Raw genomic sequence first — 23,195 nt, forward strand, 5'->3', positions numbered from 1 at the left:
CGCAGAGTTGGAAGAACCGGTGGAAGGCCAGGGGCAGGCCATTTGTGATAAGGATTAAGGGGTCAAGAAAAGGATGGCTAGGAACAGCTAAAGGGCTGGCTTAGATCAGAGCCGAGTGCCCAGGTGGGGGGTTAGTAAATATTTTCTGCTAATGATGATGTGCTGATATCGTTGAGCCTGGTGGAGAGAATGCCCAGGGGAACTTTAAGAGCCTTGCAATATCTGGGAAGGAAATCCTTTGTTGAAAAGACAGAGAGGAGTACAAATCCCACAATTGCAACATATCTTTAGCTCCAGCTTCTCCGCTGGCCTCTCTGCCTCTTGCTCACTTCCAGAGTGAGCCCCAAAGTGGTTGTGGGGTGTTGGCTTCCCTGCTTCTTGGCCAGTGCCTGCCTGTGAGTCCAGGCCTCTTCCCTAGATCCCTCTATCCTAGTTACCCTGCTGTAGATGAGATCACACTCCCAGCTTTGAGCCACATTTGCTGCTGATCAGGAATTGAAAGCAGGGTCTGACTGTGGACTCTATTCATCCCAGGACTTTGGCTCTAGGTCTTAGTATAACTGAGAAGGAAAACTTAAAGGATTTCTCCCTTCCTTTTCTTTCCATTACTCCTAAGGGTTAATGTTCTCTCCCTCCCACAGTCTTCCTTAATACTCAGCTAGACTTTGGTCACTAGGCTCTGGTGGGTCTGAGCCTTGTTAGTTGGGGATATTGGTCCTCTTGTCAACTCTTCTAGCCAGTCAGAATTTTCCTAAACTTGAGTCTACTTCCTCAGAGATGTAGCTTGGCAGGCATGGTGTTTATTAGCAGTAGGGGCAAGAAGCACACAGCAGCGGCCAAGACATCTACTGAGCCTCAATGGCTGACAGTGACAGGTCCATCCTGAAGTATCCTGGTCTCTAGGTATCTGGCATGGTGGCAGGTGCTGCAAGAAGGTGACCCCTGGTGGTCACTGGATTCATGTAATAATCTCAGGCAGTGATTTGGTACAGGTGTGCGTGTGTGTGTGTGTGTGTGTGTGTGTGTGTGTGTGGAAGGACTTCGCATGTGTAGTATTCTCTTAGATTTGCATGATGGATTTATAAGAATTTTGTTTATCTGGCTACTCCTTCCTGGACCTTTTTTTTTTGCTGGGTCTTTCATATCTTCTCAAACTTTAAATATTGGAGGGCCCCAAGATCCAATCAAGACATTTTCTCTGTTTACATCTTACCCTAGGTGATTTTATACAGATTCATGGCTTAAAAACCACCGATATGCTGAATGTTCCCTCATTCATGCTCCCAGGTCTCTCACTCTTCAAGGGCAGACTCCTATCTGAATGTGTCCATGGATGTCCAGGAAGCACCTCTGACTTAAGGTGGCCCCCAACAGAGATCTCTGCCCCACCCCTTCCCCAAATCTAGTCTTTTCCAGCCAGCAATGTCAACCGCAGTGTTCCATTTTCTCAGGCCGTCAGCCACGGGGTTTTTGATTCCTCTTTCTCTTATACCCTATGTTCAATCTATTAGCAAATCTTGACAGCAAAACTTGAAAATATACCTGAGAATTTCTGACTACCTCCATGATCACCTTTTTTTTTTTTTTTTTTTTTGTCTCTTGTTGATATTTTTTCAACCAGCGGCCATTTAAAAGTGTATATCCAATTATTTCAGTTATTTATGAAAGACCTTCTGGTAACTTCTCATCTCAGTCGAAACACAGTCTGAAGTATAACTGTGGTCTGCACGGCCCTCCCAGATCTGGCTCCTGATGCCTCCGGCCTCCCCTTCCATTGCACAAGGGTGCGTTTGTTCTTTCCTGTACCTGGAACATACTTATCCAATATATTACCTATTCTCATCCCCTCGCTCTGGTCTCAGAGGAAATGTTTCCTTAGTGGAGGCTCAGAAAGATTTAGGGGAGGGGTGGGACAGAGATCTCTGTTGGGGCCATCTTAAGTGGGAGGTGCTTCCTGGACATCCATGGGCACATTTGGATAGGAGTCTGCACTTGAAGGGTGAGAGAGCTGGGGGCATGAATGTGGGAACATTCTGCATATCGATGGTTTTTAAGCCATGAATCTGCATAAAATCACCTAGGGTAAGGATGTAAACAGAGAAAGCATCTTGACTGGATTCCATTCTCCCCAGTACACATTGTCACTCTGTGCCCTTGTCCTGCTTCATTTTCTCCGAAGTCCTTGTCAGTGCCTGTTACCATGCAGATATTGGTTTCCTGTAGGTCTCCCAACTAGAATATCGGCCATGTGAGGATGTCGAATCTGATGTTCATGCTGTACCCCCAGGGCCTGAGACAATGCTGGGCCCAGTCAGTGCTTATAGGTCAGATAAATGAGGATGTGCTATTCGTGTTTAATTTTTTTGATTCCATAATTTGAAGATCTAACTAATTCCAACCACCAAAATTAAATCATGAAATTTCGTTTCTACTCCAAATTCTGCTTTTTCTATAATGGTTTGCCTTTTTCATAGCTCACATGACTTTGCATATCAAGTCTGATTGGTAGGGAAATTATACAAATACATTAAAAGATGAAAAGTTGTTGCCAGTAAACAATAATATAGTCAGAGTAAAATATATAATTATAAACAATAACAATTATAAAACAAAATTTTTCCTATAGAAAGCTATTTTTTTTTAAAGAATTTCTTCTGCTCATACTTGGTAGCATGATCATTATCAGTTTTGGAATATGAATTAAAATTCAGTATGTTGGTATTTTTATACTTTACCTAAGACATTTTACAGTTGCAAGACGCAACTTTTATTTCTTTATAACACCTTAATCAAATGTGGATTATATGCAAAGGTTGCATTTGTTGATTGTTTAATGAATTTGAAAATGAAAGCTAGTGGATTCAAACTGCATTCTAAACCTATGAAATAAATCTGTGGCTTCTCTAGTTTCTTCTGACACCTGCATGTGGCCCTTGGGAAGGCCTTGGTGAAGAGAACATGCTGCTAATGACCCTGGTGAATGAGTCAGACCAACCCTAGCTCACAGAATTGTCCTCATATGGGAATGCTATCTGGGTCTGGCTTTTTCAGTTCCAGCCAGCTAGAGGGCCCATGCTTCCCTTTGCTCCCCCATCTGATGTTCCTCAGGCTCACTGGACACCCTCTGTAGTCAGTATCGATGTGAGGACGACCTGGGAACAGGGATCTTTCCAGCACCTGATGCATCACACCACCCTTACCGTTATCCGGAGGCAGGACGGTAGGAACCAGCTCTAAAGCCTGCCATCCCAGGGGTCCCTTTGAAAGCCTCTGTGATTGCTGGTGGTCGGGGTCAATTGTGCAGATGTCTTTAAAAGTGTCTCACTAGTGACCAGAAAGTTACTTTGTCAAGATGACAGATGGACTGCGAGCAGCCCCTCCGCCCTGCCTCTTCCCTGTGATGTCAGCTCCATTTACTTGTCAAGAGAAGGTATTTTTGTAGCTCCCAACAGCGTGCGGGCTTTCATGCGCAACCTGTGAAAACGCTTCTGTTCTGTCCTATGAAAAATCTGTTCAGTGGCTTGTTGTTGACCCACAGGAGTAGGGGGCGTTTGAGGACCTGGTGAGTCCCACCCACTGTGGGTGACACAGGCAGTGGCCTGTGCTGACGAGGGGGGCACCTTTCAGGGCTGGCCATGTGAAGACATGGTTTGCCACCGCCAGTCACCCAGGCAGGACACAAATGGGGTCTAAGACATTCTGCGTGCATATTTCGGACATGTTCCTTCTTGGCAGAGAATCATCTATGTGTACTACTAAAAGGGTTCATTGAGTTCTCAGCCCCTTTGTATGGCCAGGGAGCCCAGCTTTCGCATGGCCGTGGGCCAGAAAAGGCACTGCCGAAGTCATATCTTCATCTATCCTTCCTGAACATCATATTGCAGCCTTTCCAGTGGAAGTTGCTCCGATTTTATTATTGTTTTTAACTCCTTCACCTTCACTCCTCAGTCTCTCCAGTCCCCCTGCCAACCTGGTGGGCAAGCTCCATGCTGTCCCCCAAAGGGTGGGAAGCTGGCTTCTGCCCTCTGCGTCATAGGTCTTGCTGGTGGTTGGAGTTGGGCTCCCATCATCTGGAGAGTAAAAGAACTCACCAGAAATGCAGACAGATGTTCGTAGAATTTTATCTCCCCTTTCCTTTTCGTTTTCTTTTCGGGTGGAGGAAGAACCGGATTCATTATTCTTCATGTGCTGAAGGGCGCACAGCAATGTAAAATAATCAGAGGTGTTGGGAGAGGTGGCTGGACCGCTTGTGTTTGAGGCTTTGCAGGGCTCCAGCCCCTCTCGAGCCCCGAGTCAGGAGCACGTGGACATTTTCTTGGAGTACCAGATCCATCCCACATCCCAGCTCTTTGATTCCCTTTTGCCTGGGGAGGGGAGAGGAGTAAGCTTGGGGTCAAATAAAGAAAGGATGGCCACCTTTACTCCTCTCAGTTCACACACCTGGCTCCTCTCCCCTGGCAGGAGGGGACAAGGTCCACCTTCTGGTTTTCCGTCCTGCTTCTGGGAGCCCGAGTTGTCAAAGCTGCATCTGTGACGGCGTCCGGTGGTCCAAACTGGCTACTCTGGGTTCCATCCATTATAGTTCCGTGAGCGTGGAGCTGCCAGCTGACCCCTTGCTCAGACGATGTACAGTCTAATAAAAGCCAGGCAGTGCTACTTTCTTTGGGCTACTATTTTTATTTGGTGGTTATTTCTTTTGTGTTCTGCCATCTCTAATGTTTTGGTTCTATTTCAAAATATGATTAAACAGAATGAGGAGCTGTTTGACACTGGCCTGTTTTAAATCAGAGTTGTACTTGGGTAGCTGGGACATTCTAATGGTCTGTGTTTCTTTGTTCTGAGAGTTCCTTGAAAAGGCAAAAGAAAAAGCCAGACCTACATCCTTAAACAGCATAAGACCCCAAACAATCCCTTCCAACAAACTAAAGCCCATTAAAAAAGAATTGAAATGTCAGGTAAGTTAAATATGAAAAGGCCTCCTTATTAATCCCCCGTTGCTTCTGCTGGCACGTGTCATATTTTCAAGGTACAATATCAGGAGAGCACTGTCATTTAGTGATGTATTAGGGCCATATATCATCAGAACATCGTCTTTGTAGAGGACATGGGTACTAAAAGACACGATTCTGGCCAGACAGAACAGCAGGGCGTCTTACTTCTTTTCTCCACCCCTCCTGCCCCTCCTGCCATTTTCTTTAATCTCCCTCTGTTTTGTGTTGCAGAGAAGTGAATTTCTTCATGGGATATGACTTGTTGCAAAATAATCGGGGGGCCCCAGTGGGCTTCATAAAGTCTTTTAAATGGCTGAGCTTCAAGAGCAGCTTTGTTCAGAGTTTGCACTGTTAGCCTGGCCGGGGAAGGCGGCATTTGCCAGGGTCCGGGTCTCTGGGGTAAAGGCTTGCTGAGCCTAGACAGGAGGAAGAAAGAATAACACTCCCAGATGTAGCGCGATGAATTGTGTGATGTTCTTGCAAGATGCTTTCACATTAAGTCTCCAAAAATATATTCTTGCAAGGTATTTTTACCTCTAGACTCCAAAAGGATAGCCTCTGGAGGCTGCCAGTCTTCCGCGGGAGGCACCCTCCTGCTCAAATCCAGGAAGAAATGAGAGGACGTGGAGGCTTCGGATCTAGGTTCTGATCTGTCTTGCAAATGACCGGGTCCTCAGAGACTGAGACTCGTTCTGAGTTTCAAGCCAGAGACTTAATCTGTCTTAAAATGCACTATTTTTACTCGTGTGATCCAAATGAAACCATAAACCACTAAGGTTTATAATAGTCTGAAAATGGGGAGTGCTTAGCAAAGGCAAACATTTAGATTCCTAGTGACGAGGAAGAGATGGCTCATCTTAGCCTCTGAACCAAGCTGTGCAGCACAGTGGTTAAATCACCTTCTCTGGTATCAGCGAGTCTTGCCTTTGAATCTCTGCCCTTCCTAGCTATGTGTAAACCTGGCTAAGGCATTAACATTCTCTGTGCCTCAGTCTTCTTATCCATAAAATAGGGGTAGATTGGTACCTTCCTGAGACTTGATGCAAGGGTTAAAAAGGACACAATACATAAAACATGTTTAGCACAGTCTGGTAAATAGTAGATTTTCTATAAATACCAGGTGCTATTATTCTTAATAGTTCAGCAAGCTGCCCAGAAAACTATATGCCGCTTCACTGTTTGGTTAGCAATGGATCAGCTCTCTCGCTCTGGCTATGGAAGGGATTTGCAAAAGTGGTGGAGGTTGGGGGTTCAGAAAGATCTGGAAATGCTAATTGACATTAGAAGCAAGGGCCATTGACACCTGCCGCCTTTCCTACAGACGTCAGACATCCCCCACCTCTTGTATCTATCTTAGGACCTCATCGATTGGGAAAGAAAAGAGGTTTTGGGAGACTATTCTCTTGGCTGGGAAGTTTGAGTCATTTTCCCTATCAAACACCCTTTCCTCATCTTAGAAATGGTTTTGTTAATTTTTTTTTCTTTCTCTCCATTGTTTTCCCCTACTTTCATTGAGCTGAGAGATATGGCTCAGAGCCTCATCTTGTATACTAAGGCTTTGTAGTGGACCGAACTGCCTTTTCTTTTTTTTCTTCCAGCTCATTCTATGCAAGAATTATGGGGAAGTCAGTTGTACTATCAGTAATAAAGAACAAGCAAGTAAAAGCTTAATTAAGACAATAAATCATCAATCAAATTTAATACTGCTACTGCCAACCACTGAACTATCTCGGTTTCCCCCCATCCTCCCAGTGATTATTTTCTCGGAGGTTCAGAACAGATTTTGTCCAAAGGAGACAGGCTGGAGCAGGTACAAACTTGTGTTGTCTCCTCTATGAGTGCTCATGCTCACTTGCAAAGGATTTCCCCTGACCATATGTTCCAGAGAATCACTATATTTTATGTCCCATTTATCAAAGCCACTGACAACCAATGGAACCTGTCCCTTCTGGGTCTTTTCTTTCAGCCTTTGCCTACATCTCTGTATTCTAGAACTGTGACATTCTGCAGTCAGGTCTGTTTGCCCAAGTCTCCGTCCAGCCCTTGTGTGGCACCTTTAACAGGTTACCTTACAACAAGGGCAGGAGACCTCGCCTGTCTGACCCAGATGGCCTCTTTCCAGAAAATTTCCAGACTAGCTCAGCTATATATTAATCTATTCCTAAAATCTCAATAGTCGAGTAGGAGCTAACCTAATTCTAATATGATGCACCCATAAATTTTAATGCTGTGCCTTAGCAACTAACCTCCCCGGCTGGCCCCTTAATCCAGGCCTGGGAACCAGGCTGTGTTCCCAGGTCCACTGCTAGCTAGCTCTTCGAGGGACCTGAGACACTTAATTTTATTGTGTGCCATTCCACCATCTGCGAATCTTAAGAAACCTGTGAGGATTAATGAAATAATGTCTGCAGAGCTCTTTAGAAGAAAAGTGCTATGTAAACATGAAGTATTATTCTTCTGTTTATGAGAAGTTTTATAATATTGCCTAGGAGAAATTGTGACCTGCGTTCAAAAGCACCATAAAGTTCCCTTTGGCTCTTCTGGGGCTGGAATTGGGTTACAATGGGGAACTTCAAGGAAAAGTTGACCTCTTTGACTTCATGCATGGGGAGGCTAGAAATTCCACAGAGTATACATGTGCTGATGTCGGATCAACCTTCCTCCTGGGGAAGCTTGACACAAGACATTTGTATTCCTAAAAACAAATTCCTCTGTGAGCAGTCTCCAGACTCAAATAGTGAACCATCATCGTGTGTGGACTTCAGATAAATTCACTGATAAAAATAATTCGATTAAGGGTCACCGTGTCCTATCTGTGCTCACCGACCACGATGGCTTTTGAGTCAAGGTGAAATTCTCACTTGATGCCAGAAGTTACACGGGAGTTTTTGTGTGACCTGCCAGTGTCTGACGTCTTGTTGCCTCCAACACTGTAGACGTTTCTGGAGACTAGAGGGGAAGCTTGTGGCATGATTTCTCACTCCAGCAGCACTGAGTACTATGGCCTGGGTGTCACGTCCTGGGTTTTTTTTTTTTTGGCTGCTCTAGAACTTCACGGCTAAGTACCTATACTTCTGAGAGTGGTCATCCATCCCCTGGACAGTAGCCGATGATGAAGGGTACAGACCATTCAGGGTTACTATGGGTTTGCCCCCATGGAGGTTTGCAGTTTGGGAGGGGCACAAGTCGGCAGGGTTTCTAATTTAAGGAAGAGAGCCACTGTTCACCCCTTCATCTCCTCTCTGATACAACCTGGTCTGTAGGCTTCATTGACATACTGAGTGTTGTTCATTTGGGCAGAAAGAAGTATAACAACTTCGCAGCCTTCTTGATTTTCTGAAAAAGGATCTGGCACTTAGAATTTGCTAGTTTGCCAAATGACAGCTGTTTGCCTCCAAGGCAGGCTTTGCTTTCATAAGAGACAAGGATGGAAGGAAAATAATGCCATCTTCTAGAGGAAGAGACTCGTGGGGTCTGCCACCTTCCTAACGTGGCCCTGGAGTCTCAGCAGGCAGGGCACCAGGTATTTTTGTTTTAATTCTTATTTCAAGAGATTTGTGATGCTGTTTCAGAGTCTAAAAATAGAGTATTTGTCAGCTGACATTTCTCCCTGATCAGTCTCATCCTATTAGCTGCTGTGTTTTCCTCTCCAGATTTCTATTTTATTATTATTTCTTAAATATAAGTGAAAGGTCAGGTAATACTTTCCATATTTCATAATAGGATTGGTCCTGGAAGAATCTTAGAAAAAAATATCTTCAAGACATTGGCTTGAAATAGAACAAAAAAAGCATGTCAAAAACATTTTTTTTCTAGTTGCAGAAAGCAGACAGGAAAACCTCACAGTGGTGATCGGCTATCTATCTTCTCTATAGCCCCTGCCCGCCTTCAGTGAGAGATCATGTCCCTCCACACCAGACACTGAAAAATGTTCGGGAGCCCCTCATCGTCCCAGTTCCGAAGCCCAGGGAACTCTGTGCTACCACCTAGTGGCAGATCTCAGGCACAGCAAGCTGGCTGCCGGAATCCTGTTTGAACTTGGCTGTGGCTGAGGCTGTGGTTTGGCTCACAACCTTATAGAGCTTTGTTGCCAGCCATGTAGACTTTTTCTTTTTTACTCCCTATGCCCCCCTTTTATTTTTGCGTGTTGGCACTTCATTTCATGTGCCTCCAGAGGCTGTGTTTTGGGTTTTGATATATTTGGTCTCTCAGAAAGGAGGCAATCATGCCGACGCCTTTGACAGCAGGTAAATCACAGGCTGGCTGACCCTAGAAAGGGATAAACACCGGGAGACAGAGACTGAGAATGAAAAATGTGATAAGGTTTATTACTCTTCTACACCGGCTAGGTCCGTTTCTTTTAGAATGTTCTGACATTTTTCTCCAGTGCTTTTCTACCACTCTCTCTGTTGCTTAGATTTGGGGAGATTCAAACCCAAGCTGGAACCTCTGGATAGTTTGTTCAAGGAAGGCAGTCTGGCTTTCAGAGGTACGATCGGCACAGCATCCAAAATGGCATAACCATCCTCATGACCAGAAAGCAGCTGGTATTTGTAGACCCTCCCATGGTTGGTGATGACACAGCTCCTGTTAGAGAGCTCATTTCACCACAGGGGAGGCACCAGTCTCCCCTGGGGCCGCTGGGCCGGGACACTGTTTTGTTCTTGTCCGTATCCTGAGTGCCTGGGAAGTAGCAAAGTGCAGCATTTAAATGTTTGCCTTTGGAGTCAGACAGACCTCTGTTTGCATTCCAAATCTGCCTTTTGCGTGACCCTGGGCAAGAATCTTAACCTTGGCTCCCCGTCTGTAAAATGGGGGTGATGTGGATTTGTGTGTGTGTGTGTGTGTGTGTGTGAAATAATGCATATAAAATTCTTAGCGCAGAGCCCTGGACATAGAACGTATTTGTTAAGTATGAATCAGCACCAGAAGAGATTTCTTGAGTGGAAAAGTGAACCGAATGAGCCCTGGCCTTGCTTCAGGGCAGAGGACACCTGGCTCACAGGGGGATGAGGAGGCCGGTGGAGATGGACCCCTGCAGGCATGGCTTTGTGTACGCCACTTCTCACCAGGGCCACTGGCTGGAGCCCAGTGCGTTGGTGTCTTGGCAAAGTCAGTGAAAGCGGAGCGAGTGGTCTTAATTAACCTGTGCTTAAATTTACTCTGTAGCTGCTGGACTCAATTAAGGAGACAGAGGAATCAGCCTCTTACGAGCAATTCTCTAGTTTTTCTTACTTTCTTCGAGGTCCTGGGATTCTAAGCATGTGCTTCATATCCATGCCAACTAGACACCAGGGAAATGATCAGATATGGCAGTTTGGTAGAATATAAAAAAACTCCAAATGTTATTAGAAGGGGGGGGAAATCCCCCACTAAACCTACAACTAAAGTTTAGGTTTGGGGTGTGTGTGTGTGTGTGCTTGTGTACGTGTGTGTGTACCAAAAAAAAATTCCAGATGTGAAGCTACAAACCATCTGGTTGGAATAACTTTTGTGCTGGACTGTAGTTACAAGCTATTGTGAATTTGGGGATCCTGTTACGGATTTTGACTGGCTCCCAGGTTTCTAATTTAGCAAAGAGTTCCTATATTTAAGAAAGTGTGCATCTTCCTATTTATCAGACCCCTAATTGTCACTCACTGTGACTGCCCTCAGAGCTTTGAACTCCCCATGTCTGAGGATTTTTCCCTTCAGAGAGGAGATGCCCTTGGGGATGGCCCTTCCCTGAAGCTGCAGCCAGGTTTGCATGAGCCATGCTAACAGATGTTCTGGTCAGAAAGTGTGTTCATTTCACAGACGTCTTGGGGCGGGGGTGGGGGGGCATCGGTATCAAACGACGGCTTGCGGGAACTGTACTCTGCCAAATGAAGTCACTGGTAATAATGCCAAACGGTATATATACCTGGTCATTGTTCATGATTACTTTAGTGGTAGTGGAGGGACACTTAATTTTTTTAAAACAGACCTCTTTAATTTGAATTGTGACCATACTACGCATTATGTTTGTAATTTAAGAAAAATTATGAGAATCCACTGAAGGGCTGTGACTTGTAGGGAGCCTTGATTCCACCACCCTTATGAAAGGACAGGGTGAGGAAAGGGCAACTTGGGAGGGCTTGGAGCTGGGACATCTGGGTTCAGATGGTACATCTGCCTTCACTGAGGGACTGTGGACAGCTCCCGAACTCATCTCAGCCTCACTGGGCACAAGAATGCTCTCTGCAGAGTAGTGGTTCTCAGCTCTGGCTGCACATTGGAATTACCTGGGAAGCTTGGGAAAACATCTAGGCCTGGTCCTTAGGATCCATCAGATCTGAGCTACAGGGGCTGGGCAACAGTGCCAGTCTTTGTGAAGTACCACACAGGGGTCCTGATTTGCAGCTTAGGATGAGGACCACAGGATTGTAGGAGTAAATGAGGCTAGCTCCATGAGTCCCCCTTCTCACATAAAGGACACCAAAAAGGGGGAAAAGAAGAGAATCAATTACTCAGGTCTTACACCTTCTCTGAGCAGCAGGTTTCTTGTTTATAAACTGGGGATAGTAATAAAACTTATCTCAGAGAATTTTAATAGGAATGAAAGCCGTAACACCTAGCATGTAGCATATAGAAGAAACTTACAAACCTTGTTAAGTTTTGTGACATGGTATTTTCGGCACACGTAGATCCAGCCTGTGTATAAAGAGGCATATACATAATGTTTGGATCTTCTCTGAGACATTTTAATAGCTAACCTTTCAGGATAAAACCGAAGATGCAAATGTTCACCACACTTCATTAGCATAAGTGCTAATATAATGCAGCTGTCCCATGGTTATAAAACACTGACGACTGTGTCTCTGCTTGCCATGGGGAATATTATTTTTTCTCTTACTGAGCTGATTCAATACTCAACTTTGTCATTATTTGAGTTGGAACTTTAGATTGCTGCATTTTAATGCACTCTACTATTAAGGATTGTTGGAAGGCTGTGTGCAAATATTTTTGTTCTCACGATGCAGTCCTGGCCCAGGTAGCCCAATGGGCAAAATATGATTTACACAAATATTATCATTTCTATAGTGTGTACTAAAAAGAAACCTTAGAACAGAGTGGGAGAAAGCTTTGCTCTCGGCATTCAGTTATCTAGGTGACATTGGTTTCTAAAGAGGGGACTTTTCATTCCTCTCTCATGTGCCCCTAATCTCAAAAGTCCTGTGTTTCTGGATGAATATTTCTGTTCCAGAGAGAGCAAAATGCTTGCGTGAGTGTTTCTTGCCAAGATGAAAGCAAGATAGGAAGAGGGAGGCTAGCAAAACCTCAGACATGTGTCAGCATTTGGGGGGTTCTGTTTGGAGTTTCTTTCAAATGTCTCTTGTCTCTTTCTGCCTAGAACAAGGAAGTGACCTGTAAGAGAGAGAAGTGCCCCGTGCTGTCGAGAGACTGTGCCCTCGCCATCAAGCAGAGGGGAGCCTGTTGTGAGCGGTGCAAAGGTGATTTATGTCTTGGCCGCCTTCTCTTCTGGCTGCTGCTTTGGCATTTTTATTTCTCTTTTTCTCACCTTCCTCTTCACTCAGCTCTTGGCTGGGGTGCAAGTGGGTGTTGGGAGGGAAGCTAGTGTCTGTGTGTGTGAGTTTGGGGAGGTTGGTAGTAACGGGGACTCTCCTAACGGAGAGGTGAAGGTTTGGTGGACATCTGCATGTTCGGTTTACTTTCTAAGGCAAGTTGCTGAAATGTGACAGAGAAGATGCAAACATGATGCCCCTGGGTGTTGGTACACACATGCGCACAGCTTATTTTGTCAAGAAGTGTCAGCCATTTTTCCAGGCTGCACGCTTGCCCTGCCTTACTCTGCCAGAGGAGTCTTTAAATTAAGCCCGAATTTTATCATTTTGGCCCCGATTAATTTTTTTTTCCTTCCAAATTGAATCAAATTTCCTTCCCTTGCCTTTGAAGCCTCTCTAAAATACCCTTACACCAACTTCATTTCCCACGGTCCTCCAGGGCATGCACTCTTTCCTGAGCATGCTGTTCGTGGTGTTGCCTCTTGGCCTCAGCTCAGGTCTCTCCTCCCCATGGGTCCAGATGCTCAAGCCCCCAGCCATCACTTGTCCCTTCCCCTCCATGTTTCTGTGGCACATAGAAGTCCACAGAGGTATTTCCAGTATGTGCTTTTCCTCCTTCATCACCTCATTTGCATTCAGTAAATCATTAGCTCCTCGGGGCTGGGAGCCAGGTCATAGTCTGACATCACCTAGAGTGTGTGTGGCCAGTGTCTAACAGGGTGGGGCCCTCAGGGGCACCGAGAGCATCGTGGCTCAGGATGTGGGCTCTGGAGTCACACGGCCACGCCGGAATCCTGCAGTCCCGGGGTGCACGGTGTTTGCCAGAGTTCACATCCACTAGGAACCTCAGAATGTGAACTTATTTGGAAATCGGATCTTTGGAAGTGTAATTAGTGAAGATCAAGTCATACTGGATGAGGGTGTCCCCAAACCCAATATGACTAGTGTCTTTACATCAAGAAGAGGAGACAGACAGACAGACACACAGAGAAGACAACCATATTATGAAAGAGGCAGAGATAAATACCTGGGCTCTGTTTCCTGGGACTCCGGTTCAGTTGTTCTGGGGAGGGGGCTAGGTATCCTTTTTTTATAAAAAGCTCCCAAGAGATATAGTGTGCAGTCTGGATGGGAAAACCACTAAACTAGATCTTGATCTAGTACCAGGTGATTTGTATCCCCCAGAAGAATATACACTTTTTTTTTTTTTGGATGGTGGGGAGGTTTAAAAAACCATCAGAAGAACTCTACAGATACCAGGCCAACTAAAGCCCATTAAAAAAAATGTTTTCTCAATGAAGTATAGTTGACTCACAGAGTTACATTAGTTGGAGGTGTACAGCAAGGTGGTCTGCAAACTACATGTTCTGCTGTGTTCACAAGTGTAGCTACCGTCTCTCACCATACAAGCGTACCCTATTATAGTACCGTTGACTCTATTCCCGGCGTGTGGCACTCATCTCCATGACTTCGTCGTTCCATAATGTTCTAAAGCCCGTTTTTAATGACCACCCACAAGTCTCCATGTTGAACAAAGATCCTGTGAACTTTTCAAAGTGCACTGTTACATAAAATCCACATTTCAAGAATTAATGCCCAATTACTTATTAATAACCATGGTTATTGTAGTAAATTATAATAATTGTTAAAAAAAAATAAAAACTAAAAAAGTGAAATAGAACTCAACAGAGGCTGAGATTAGAGTTATGCCACCACAAGCCGAGGAGCACCTGGAGTCACCAGGAGGAAGGAGAAAGCAAAGAGGGGCTCTTCCCTAGAGCTTTCAGATGAAGTGTGGCCCTGCCAACACCCTGATTTGGGGCTCCTGGTCTCCAGAGTTATGAGAGAAGAAATGTCTGTTGTTTTAAGCCACCAAGCTTCTGGTAATTTATTCTGGCAGCCCAGGAAAAAGCATACACCAGCATTTCCACTTGAACAGGTGGAGACTTGGAATCTGTCTCCCCCAGTTCCCTCCTATAAGATGGGGATAATAATTGCGTTGGAGGGAATTGAATGGAAAGGTCCATTCAAAGTGCTTAACACAGTGCCTGGTGTGTAAGCATTTCTCAGTTAATGTAAGTATAGTAGGTGCTCTTTAAATACGTGTTGGGCTTGACTATAAAAAACATACCTTCCAAAGCCTTTTGGAACAGGGACAAGTAGGGTGGATGATATTTTTTCAGAGCCTTCTCAATCAACCGTTTATCTATCACCCCCTTCCTGTGAGATGGGAGTCAGATGTTTTACCCATGTGACTTCCGAGAGCTATCAATGCAAGGCCTGAAATGTTCATTTGTCAGGAATCTCCCAAGCAGATGGTCAGATAAAGTGATTCCAGTGAAAACACATTAGCAAGCCGATGTGTGTCCACGTTACTGTTGTTTCACCTTGAAGAAGCTCCTCTCTTCATTCTTTCATTTTTAAACTGCTCATTTGCCATCTTTATCTTTCCGTGATTAGCAAGGCTGCCTTGCCAGTGAGAGGCCAGTTGGCTACCACAGAACGGAGGTGTCAACGGAGGGGTCATGTGTTAAGGGAACATGCCCAAGGCTTTTGGTTCATTTCCCCATTAACTGTGATACAGAAGGGAACTTTCTGTTGCTGTACTGTGTCACTATCTTTCCTGCTTGTCCTGCCATTTTCTGCATAATCATTCTTGCTTATCTCTGATTATCCTAATCTTCCAAGGGGAAGAGACACCCAAGACACATCCATTTCCTGAGTGTTCTTTTGGGCTTAAGAAGATAAGCTACTTCAAATTAAACTGGGCCCAAGAATAGACCAGCGAATTCAGTGTCCTGAGATCTCTTTCTGATAGTGGTGTCAGGCTTTTGGGGGAGATCAAAATCCCCAACCTGCCCTGAGGTGGTCCTTTGTGAGAGAGACTCATGAATGCGTCAGATTTCTCAAGCTCTGGTGGTTGATGTTAGAGTTACCTACTTCATTTTCTCTGTTTCTACTCCATCACACAGCATTTGTCTCCAGGATTTTAAGAGACACAATTGTATGTGCTCATAGCTACTGGTTTATGTTTTTCTGATCAGAATAGTAACATATGCTCATAGAAGAAACTTTGAAAAATAGTCTGAACAGTGGGAAAGCAGAAAATAAATTTACTCATAATCCCACCACCCAGAAGTTACAATTGTTAATATTTGGTATATTTCTTTCTGTATTTTTTCCTGTGTAAGAGTGTTAATCTAGCTAATATCTTAGAACTTATGTTGCATTATTTAAAAAAAAATTTCCACTTAACCTCAGGGCATAATATCTTTTCAACTTACTTGGAAATATTGGCCCTTGATGGGTACATACGATTCTTTTTTTTTTTTTTAATTTAATTTAATTTTATTATGTTATGTTAGTCACCATACAATACATCATTAGTTTTTGATGTGGTGATCCATGATTCATTGTTTTCGTATAACACCCAGTACATACGATTCTGTTGTGGGAAGGTATCACCATTCACTGGGTCATTCTCCATTTTTGGGCATCGAGGTTGTATCTTGGATTTTAGCACTGGGAAAGATTAAAGCCAAACAGCTGAAACCAAAGAGCAGGTACAGTGAAGGAAGGACAGGAAAGAGAGAATCAAGAGGAGCATTACCTGGGTAGAGAGAAAATGTTAGTGTTAACCCACAGACCATTCTGGATTTGGTTTCCAAAGGAATCTGGATGGCCCTCTCCTTAACCCTTTTGTGCCCTTTGTTCACACGGTGGGGGACAACAACAAACCCTTAGTGTGCAGCAGAAATTCAGAGACAGTAGCTGTGTTTTTCGTAAGTCCTTTTCCAAACAGCGTCCTCCAGGCCAATACTGGGGGTTTTGGCTTTTCTGATTCAAGGAGGGTGACTCAGGAAGGAATCGTATTAATGAGAAGTTTGTTGATAATACTGTATTTTAGAGCAGAGTGATGTTTAGGCAAGATTGTCTCAGGGTCAAATAATTTTGATCAGATCAGGGAATAATAGGCAATTAATTTTCCTTAGCAAAGAAATGGAGCGTCTGGTTTTGGATGAGTTAACGCATGGTAAGCAGAGAGCTGATGGACTTAATTCATCTGTATTTTGAAGGGCATTTACATTCAGGGGTACCACCTAAGTCTCATTCTAAAGTTGCTCACCAAACAGATTAGGCCACAGTGTGGTCAGGCCTGTTGGAGAGGTGAGTGCAACACGTATCGACCTGGTGGAATGGGTGGAGGGTGTGGACCTACCAGGCTTCCCAGCAGAGAGAGCCCTTCTGGAAGAGCTTTCTACCATCAGCAGGCATGCAGGAAGGTGAAATCCAGCATTGCTAACTGGGTGAAGCAGTAGTGAAAGCTGGCTAGCTGCTTTGACTTTCCTTGAGCGTTGTTTTTTGTCGGTCCTTTCTCCTACCTGAGGGAATCATGAGTGTAAGCAGTGATTCTCAAAATGCAGTGGACTGCAGAATCACCTGTTAAATGTAGATTCCTGGGCCTTGCCCCCTAATAATAATAGTAACTGAGATCATCATATTCTTCATCAAAATAACAGCAGCTACTACAGGTAATCCTTACTCAGAGCCAGGCATGAAATCCCCACAGCTTAGTGAGGTACATACTATCATAGCCCCATTTTGCAAATGAAAAAATGGTAGCACTGAGAGGTTTAGTGACTTCCCCAAGGTCACAGAACTAGAAAACGATGGAGATGGGGCACAGAGTGTGGTCTCACCAGGAGGCTTGCAGGCCTGCTGTATCAGAAGCCCTGGGCCTGGGTCCCTGAGTCTACATTTCCAGGTCTCCACTGGGCCTCTCATGGAGGCTGAGGCTTGAGAACCACTGCTACCAGATGAAGAAAGGACAGGAGGACAGAGGGTGAGCCTCCTTCTTCTTTTTTTTTTTTTAAAGATTTTATTTATTTATTCATGAGAGACAGAGAGAGAGAGAGAGGCAGAGGGAGAAGCAGTCTCCCAAGGAGCAGAGAGCCCGATGCGGGGCTCAATCCCAGGACCCTGGGATCATGACCTGAGCCGAAGGCAGACGCTTAACCATCGGAGCCACCCAGGCGCCCAGAGGGTGAGCCTTCTTGATGAAGGAATGAGCACCACATACTTAGAGGCTGTTGGTTGATATCTACTCTGATCAACACATCTTCGAGGTGAAAAACCTCCTTGCCCTTTGTAGCTGTGAGGCCATTGTGTTTCTCTGACTCTATGTCCCCTTCTTTTTGGAAATTATATATTACTACAATGATGGTGTTAGAGATAAAGTAAAATAGATAATGACCACGAAAATATAACTCAAATGTTGAAGTACTGGTGAATGTTTTATCAAAATTTGTTCCCAGTTATTCAGTTGTGTAATAAGTGGGGGAGAGCTCGATGGTTAACCAGAACTGGTTACCCATCTCCCCATCATTCGTTGGGACTTTTCTCTCTTCCTCTTTCCCTTTCTAGCATAATTATATAATTTTAACTTCAGTTTGATACCTGCTACATTAATACATTATCATACCAAAAAATTTAAACAAGAGGGAAAAAAAGTCTTATTTGAACTACAAAAATCCACTCTTCTCAGAAATAACAACTCATCAATTTATTGGGTCTTTCCCAGACCTTCTTCAGTTTATTACATATTTATTCACACATACATGCATATACATACATACGTAATTTCGTATGTATGGTTTTATTTTTACATAAATGGAATTAAATGTTACATAATCTTTTACAGTTTGCTTTTTAAAAGTGTTTCAACAATAGTAGGACTTAGGAAGTTTCCCGTGCCAGTTCATGCTTTTCAACCCTTATATGGATTCCAAAGCATACATGTACAGTAATTTATGTAACATCTCCCCACTGATAGATGTTTAGATTTTTGGTTTTTTGCTAAGAAGGGAACCAGCTTGCCATGACTGCTATGCACACATGTGTATGTTTCTTAAGGACAGAAACCTGGAACCCAATGTGCCATGGGGGAGGCGTGCAAATGTTCAGTTGAAAAGGACATTACTCGGGGCGCCTGGGTGGCTCAGTCGTTAAGCGTCTGCCTTCGGCTCAGGTCACGATCCCAGGGTTCTGGGATCGAGCCCCGCATCGGGCTCCCTGCTCCGCAGGAAGCCTGCTTCTCCCTCTGCCACTCCCCCTGCTTGTGTTCCCTCTCTCGCTGTGTCTCTCTCTGTCAAATAAATAAAATCTTTAAAAAAAAAAAAAAGAAAAGGACATTACTCGGTGGGCTCGAAACGAGGCAAGCCTTTTCCAAGGCAGTTCCATTCCTATTCCCCTCACAGTTTTTAGGCCCTTTCTTCCTGAGAGGGGATGGGCGAGAGGAGGCAGAGTGAGTGTTACACGTGGCAACATTTAGACATGTTGGCTACCTTCGCCTTCAAATCTTGCCTCTGCCCCTCCTGCTGATTCCTCATTTTAGACTGCTACATGGACACTCGTATCCCACTTCTTCCCTGTTCTGGACTTCCTCCCCTAGTACAGGGGATATTTTCCTTCCCCTTTCTGTGGTTTGGTGAGAAATGGTAGCAAGTGTGAAGAACCTAGCTGAGGGCTATCAACTGCTTTCGTGCTTTTCAGCGTATTCTAGAAAGCACTGACAATTGTCAACAAGTTAAGACTCGAATGATACTATTTTCACAGAGTTTGGCCCAATGCTGGCAAACTGCAGTTTGGAATTGACTAAATTTAGAACAGAGGCTAGATAAAGAAAGGGGGAAATGTTTTCCTTGCCTCACATTTCTAAGAATGATCTTTCAATAAGAAATACCATTATTGGTATCTTTGTCATCCTAATCATCAAATGTAGTCCGCATTTGAAGCATTTGAAAGTGCTCTGAGGTTGTCACTTTTTGTTTTGATACTTCTAATATGTGGAAAGTATGGAGAGGAGAAGGCATATTATTAGCTCATTCTTTCTTGGACTGTCTCTTTTTTTTTTTTTAAAGATTTTATTTATTTATTTGACAGAGAGAGACACAGCGAGAGAGGGAACACAAGCAGGGGGAGTGGGAGAGGGAGAAGCAGGCTCCCCGCAGAGCAGGGAGCCCCATGTGGGGCTCGATCCCAGGACCCTGGGATCATGACCTGAGCCGAAGGCAGACGCTTAACGACTGAGCCACCCAGGCGCCCCTCTTGGACTGTCTCTTAAAGAAGTTTGGACCACATAAAAATCCTATATTATGCAATGTCTATGTTTGTGCCCATATTTTATTCTATGTGCACTATCATATATTTGGCCACTTCTGTAATTAGTGTTCATAGCTTATTTATGATTATGTGGGGCCTAATTTCATTCCTTTAAATAATTACAGATGTTTATATTTATTGGATCTTAGTCTTTATGATCATGACCATTCTTTAAGGGTCTTGACAAGTTATTCCCATTCTTTGTTTGAGGCCAGGCTGCTGATGAGGAACACACATTCCTGATGATGTTATTCCTATAGGAAAACACAATCTTTTATACATGGATCACCTTCCAGTGTGATTAAAAGTGGAACCTGCTTGTATCTCCCAAGAGCTCTGACTCCGAGGCTTCTAACAGCCATGGGCTTTGCCTTTCCAGTTAGTGTCCTTGACCCTCTGTGGGTAGTGAGGTGTGGAATTGAAGATTAGTTTTCAGACCTTAGGCTCGCTATTATCTTCAGAGTAGTAGTCCTGAAGGGACTTGTTTTCCCACCATGCAGGATACTGTGTTAGTTGGTTTACACTCACCACTTAGTGCTCACAGCAGGGAGGTAATTTCTATCTTTCTCATTTTACATATGAAGTAACTAAGGGCCCAGAGAAGTTAAATCATTCATTTGCCAAGGTGTCAGTGACCCACGGCTCAGCCAGAGAGTGTCCATGCCCTCAAGAACTTTGCTCTACCTAGGAGCAGAGGGATAGTGTCCAGTGGGGATGTTTTCTAGAGAAGGTGAACCAGAGTGAAGGGAAGGAGGACTGCCCATGCGCAAGGGACTGGGGAGTGTTGCAGGGAAGGCTTTCTAGAAGGGGTGGCTCACTTGCATGAACAAGGAGTTCATCACATCCAAAGAGGGCTATTCAAGGGAAAGCTCCCAGGTGAAGGTCATGGTACACACAGAGACATGAAATAGTTCTTAGACATTATCTGCCACTCATCATCATTTAGAGAACTTGATAAAATGCCAGTTTCTGGGATTTCCTTTAGACCTACTGAATTAAAACAAATCTGGCATAAGTTTTTGTTGATTTGTTGATTGTTTGGGGGAGGGAGAAGGGATCAGATAAAAATGTAATAGAATCCTATCATGGCTTCGACTTATTTTCCTCTGAAAAACATGTTGCTATTGAAAAGGAAGTTGTAGGATAGATCTCCTTCCAGACGGAAATATCAAAATTAATATTTTCAGAAGAATTCTTAGAAAGGTTGTGTGTGGGGGCGCCTGGGTGGCTCAGTCATTAAGCGTCTGCCTTCGGCTCAGGTCATGATCCCAGGGTCCTGGGATCGAGCCCCGCGCGTTGGGCTCCCTGCTCCGTGGGGAGCCTGCTTCTCCCTCTCCCACTCCCCCTGCTTGTGTTCCCTCTCTCGCTGTCTCTCTCTCTGTCAAATAAATAAAATCTTTAAAAAAAAAAAAGAAAGGTTGTGTGTGTGTGTGTGTGTGTTGTGTGTGTGTATGCACGTGTGCATTTGTGTTCCTGTTTGCTTCAATTAGGTTGCTTATATGTTTCATTCATTTATCCAACAAGTATTTACTGATCTACATGCCAGGTATTTATGGGATGGCACAGCTTACCAGATTGTTTTTAACTGTTATGAAGTCAAAATATTCCTTAAAACAGAAAAGTAAGTAAATTATAACTAGTTCTTCTCAAGCAGGTATTTCAGTGTACTTCTGAGATTATTTTATGTTAAAGGGGTTATAAATTTCATCCAAATAGCCTAACAAGAGGGCAAAGATTAATCTAATTTGAAAAAACTCAATATTGTTTGATGAAAACAAATGAGATCATTGAGAGACAAACACGGTTTTGGCAGCTTTTCTGTATTTACTTGGACTTAGACTCACCCTTTAATTTAGGGTTCTTTTATGAACAATAATGTATTTGTTATCTGAATGTATGTTTTTTATTAGTGGATTGTAAATGAATAAGGTGTGTTTCCAACATTTATGGGTCAAATTCCATCCTCTTTTTTCATATAGAACATGAAATATTAATTGTCTGCAATACTTTGATGAGAGATATAAGAGAATAGTCTTTCATTTGTCAAGTGGGATTTATTTTCCACAATCTTCCTTGTCTTTGATTTCTCTGTGCTTTGTCTTATTTTTCTGTGGGTCGTGATCCCATGGGTTGCATTTTTTTTTTAATAGTTTAACTTTTGTATTTGATTTAAAAAATATCCTATGATGTTTCATGAAATGAAAGGAAAGAGGCAAAATATAAATATTTGCATACTGATTTCTAAAATCAGGCCAACAATCCTGGGCTCTGATAAATAAAGATTGGAGAGCGCAGCATGCATGGAGAATTTTAAGGGAGATTGGGCTCATTTATATAGACCAATTACTGACCAAAGTAAAAGGGAACTATGAATAATGGTAAAAGATTGAACATTATTAACTATAGGCTGCCTTTATATAATACGAGGTCATGAATAAGGGCTTCTTTTCAGTGCTGTTTGGAGAGTGACCTGGAAGATGACCATGCTTTTTATAATACTGCTTTGTGGCTGTTTGGAGGGAGGCAGCTGCTTACCATATAATAGGAATGAACGTTAAAAAAAAAACTTATTTAAAAATAGTCACCCTCCCTATGTTGACAAATTGTCCTATTGTTTAAACATTTTGAGTTGGAAAGGCTGTTAGCCATGTGCAAATCTGGTTGTTTGCTTTTAACCAAAGTTCTTTTGGCAGTCGTGAGGGTGCATTGATTGTTGCCCAAACGAAAGAGTGGCTCTTTCCTCAACCTGTTTTCCTTTCTTTTAGACATGACCAAATTCTTTGGTAATGATTATATGTGATTTGCCCAGATACAATTTGCCCCAGCTTTCACATCCCAAATAAGGAATGAGCTGTCCTCAGGTTAATGCTCCAACGGTCATTTAAACTATACTGTGAACTATAGTTAGAGAAGATTTTGGAAGGAATGACAAATCCCAATCTTTAGGTTTTATAGATATTTTTATATTTAGCCCCAAGGGAATGGTTATTATTACTCTGATTTAACAGATTGGGAAACTGATGCTTAGGGATATGAAGTGATGTTGTTGAAGATCCCACAGTTGTTGAGAGGTGGGGGAGGGGACTTAGACTCCCAGTACTCCTGTTCCTGGTATCACACTGCGTGTGAGATAAGAAGGGGGGAGGAGAGACCTGGAGAATCAGGAGGGCTCCAGAAATAAAGGAGAGAGAGCCATACTGACCTCGATTTTTTCTTTGCCTTGCCACACCCCTTCTCCCTCCATGGGCTTTTATAGTCTGGGTTAGCCTGCAATTTCAGAGAAAAAATGTGGGCAGAGGAGTTTTGTGGAGGTGATTGAAAACAACATGTGGCTTAGGAGGCGGTGGCTTTTCTTACAAACTGACATTTTTTCGGAACCCCTAACTTAACCGTTTTTTCCTCCTTAGTATCCATGACTGTTTATACGGCAGCAGTGCTCCCGTGAGACAATTTAGATGAGCTTTAGTCCTTTGTATGTATGTATGTGCTTGCTTTCTTA

General features: G+C 43.6%; 1 protein-coding gene across 3 annotated transcripts in view; it reads left to right on the forward strand.

Annotated features, from left to right (window-relative positions):
* Positions 1 to 23,195, forward strand: part of BMPER (BMP binding endothelial regulator) — a 249,037-nt gene that overhangs the window by 16,459 nt on the left and 209,383 nt on the right. For all 3 annotated transcript variants that reach the window (XM_035020890.1, XM_035020891.1, XM_035020892.1), the window contains exon 3: positions 12,364 to 12,463. In XM_035020890.1, coding sequence (XP_034876781.1) covers positions 12,364 to 12,463 — 100 coding nt within the window. The remainder of the gene's footprint in view (positions 1 to 12,363; positions 12,464 to 23,195) is intronic.

Source organism: Mirounga leonina, unplaced genomic scaffold (genome assembly GCF_011800145.1).
Source record: "Mirounga leonina isolate KUSES-001 unplaced genomic scaffold, KU_Mleo_1.0 Mir_174, whole genome shotgun sequence".
In the NCBI taxonomy this organism is placed as follows: Eukaryota; Metazoa; Chordata; class Mammalia; order Carnivora; family Phocidae; genus Mirounga; species Mirounga leonina.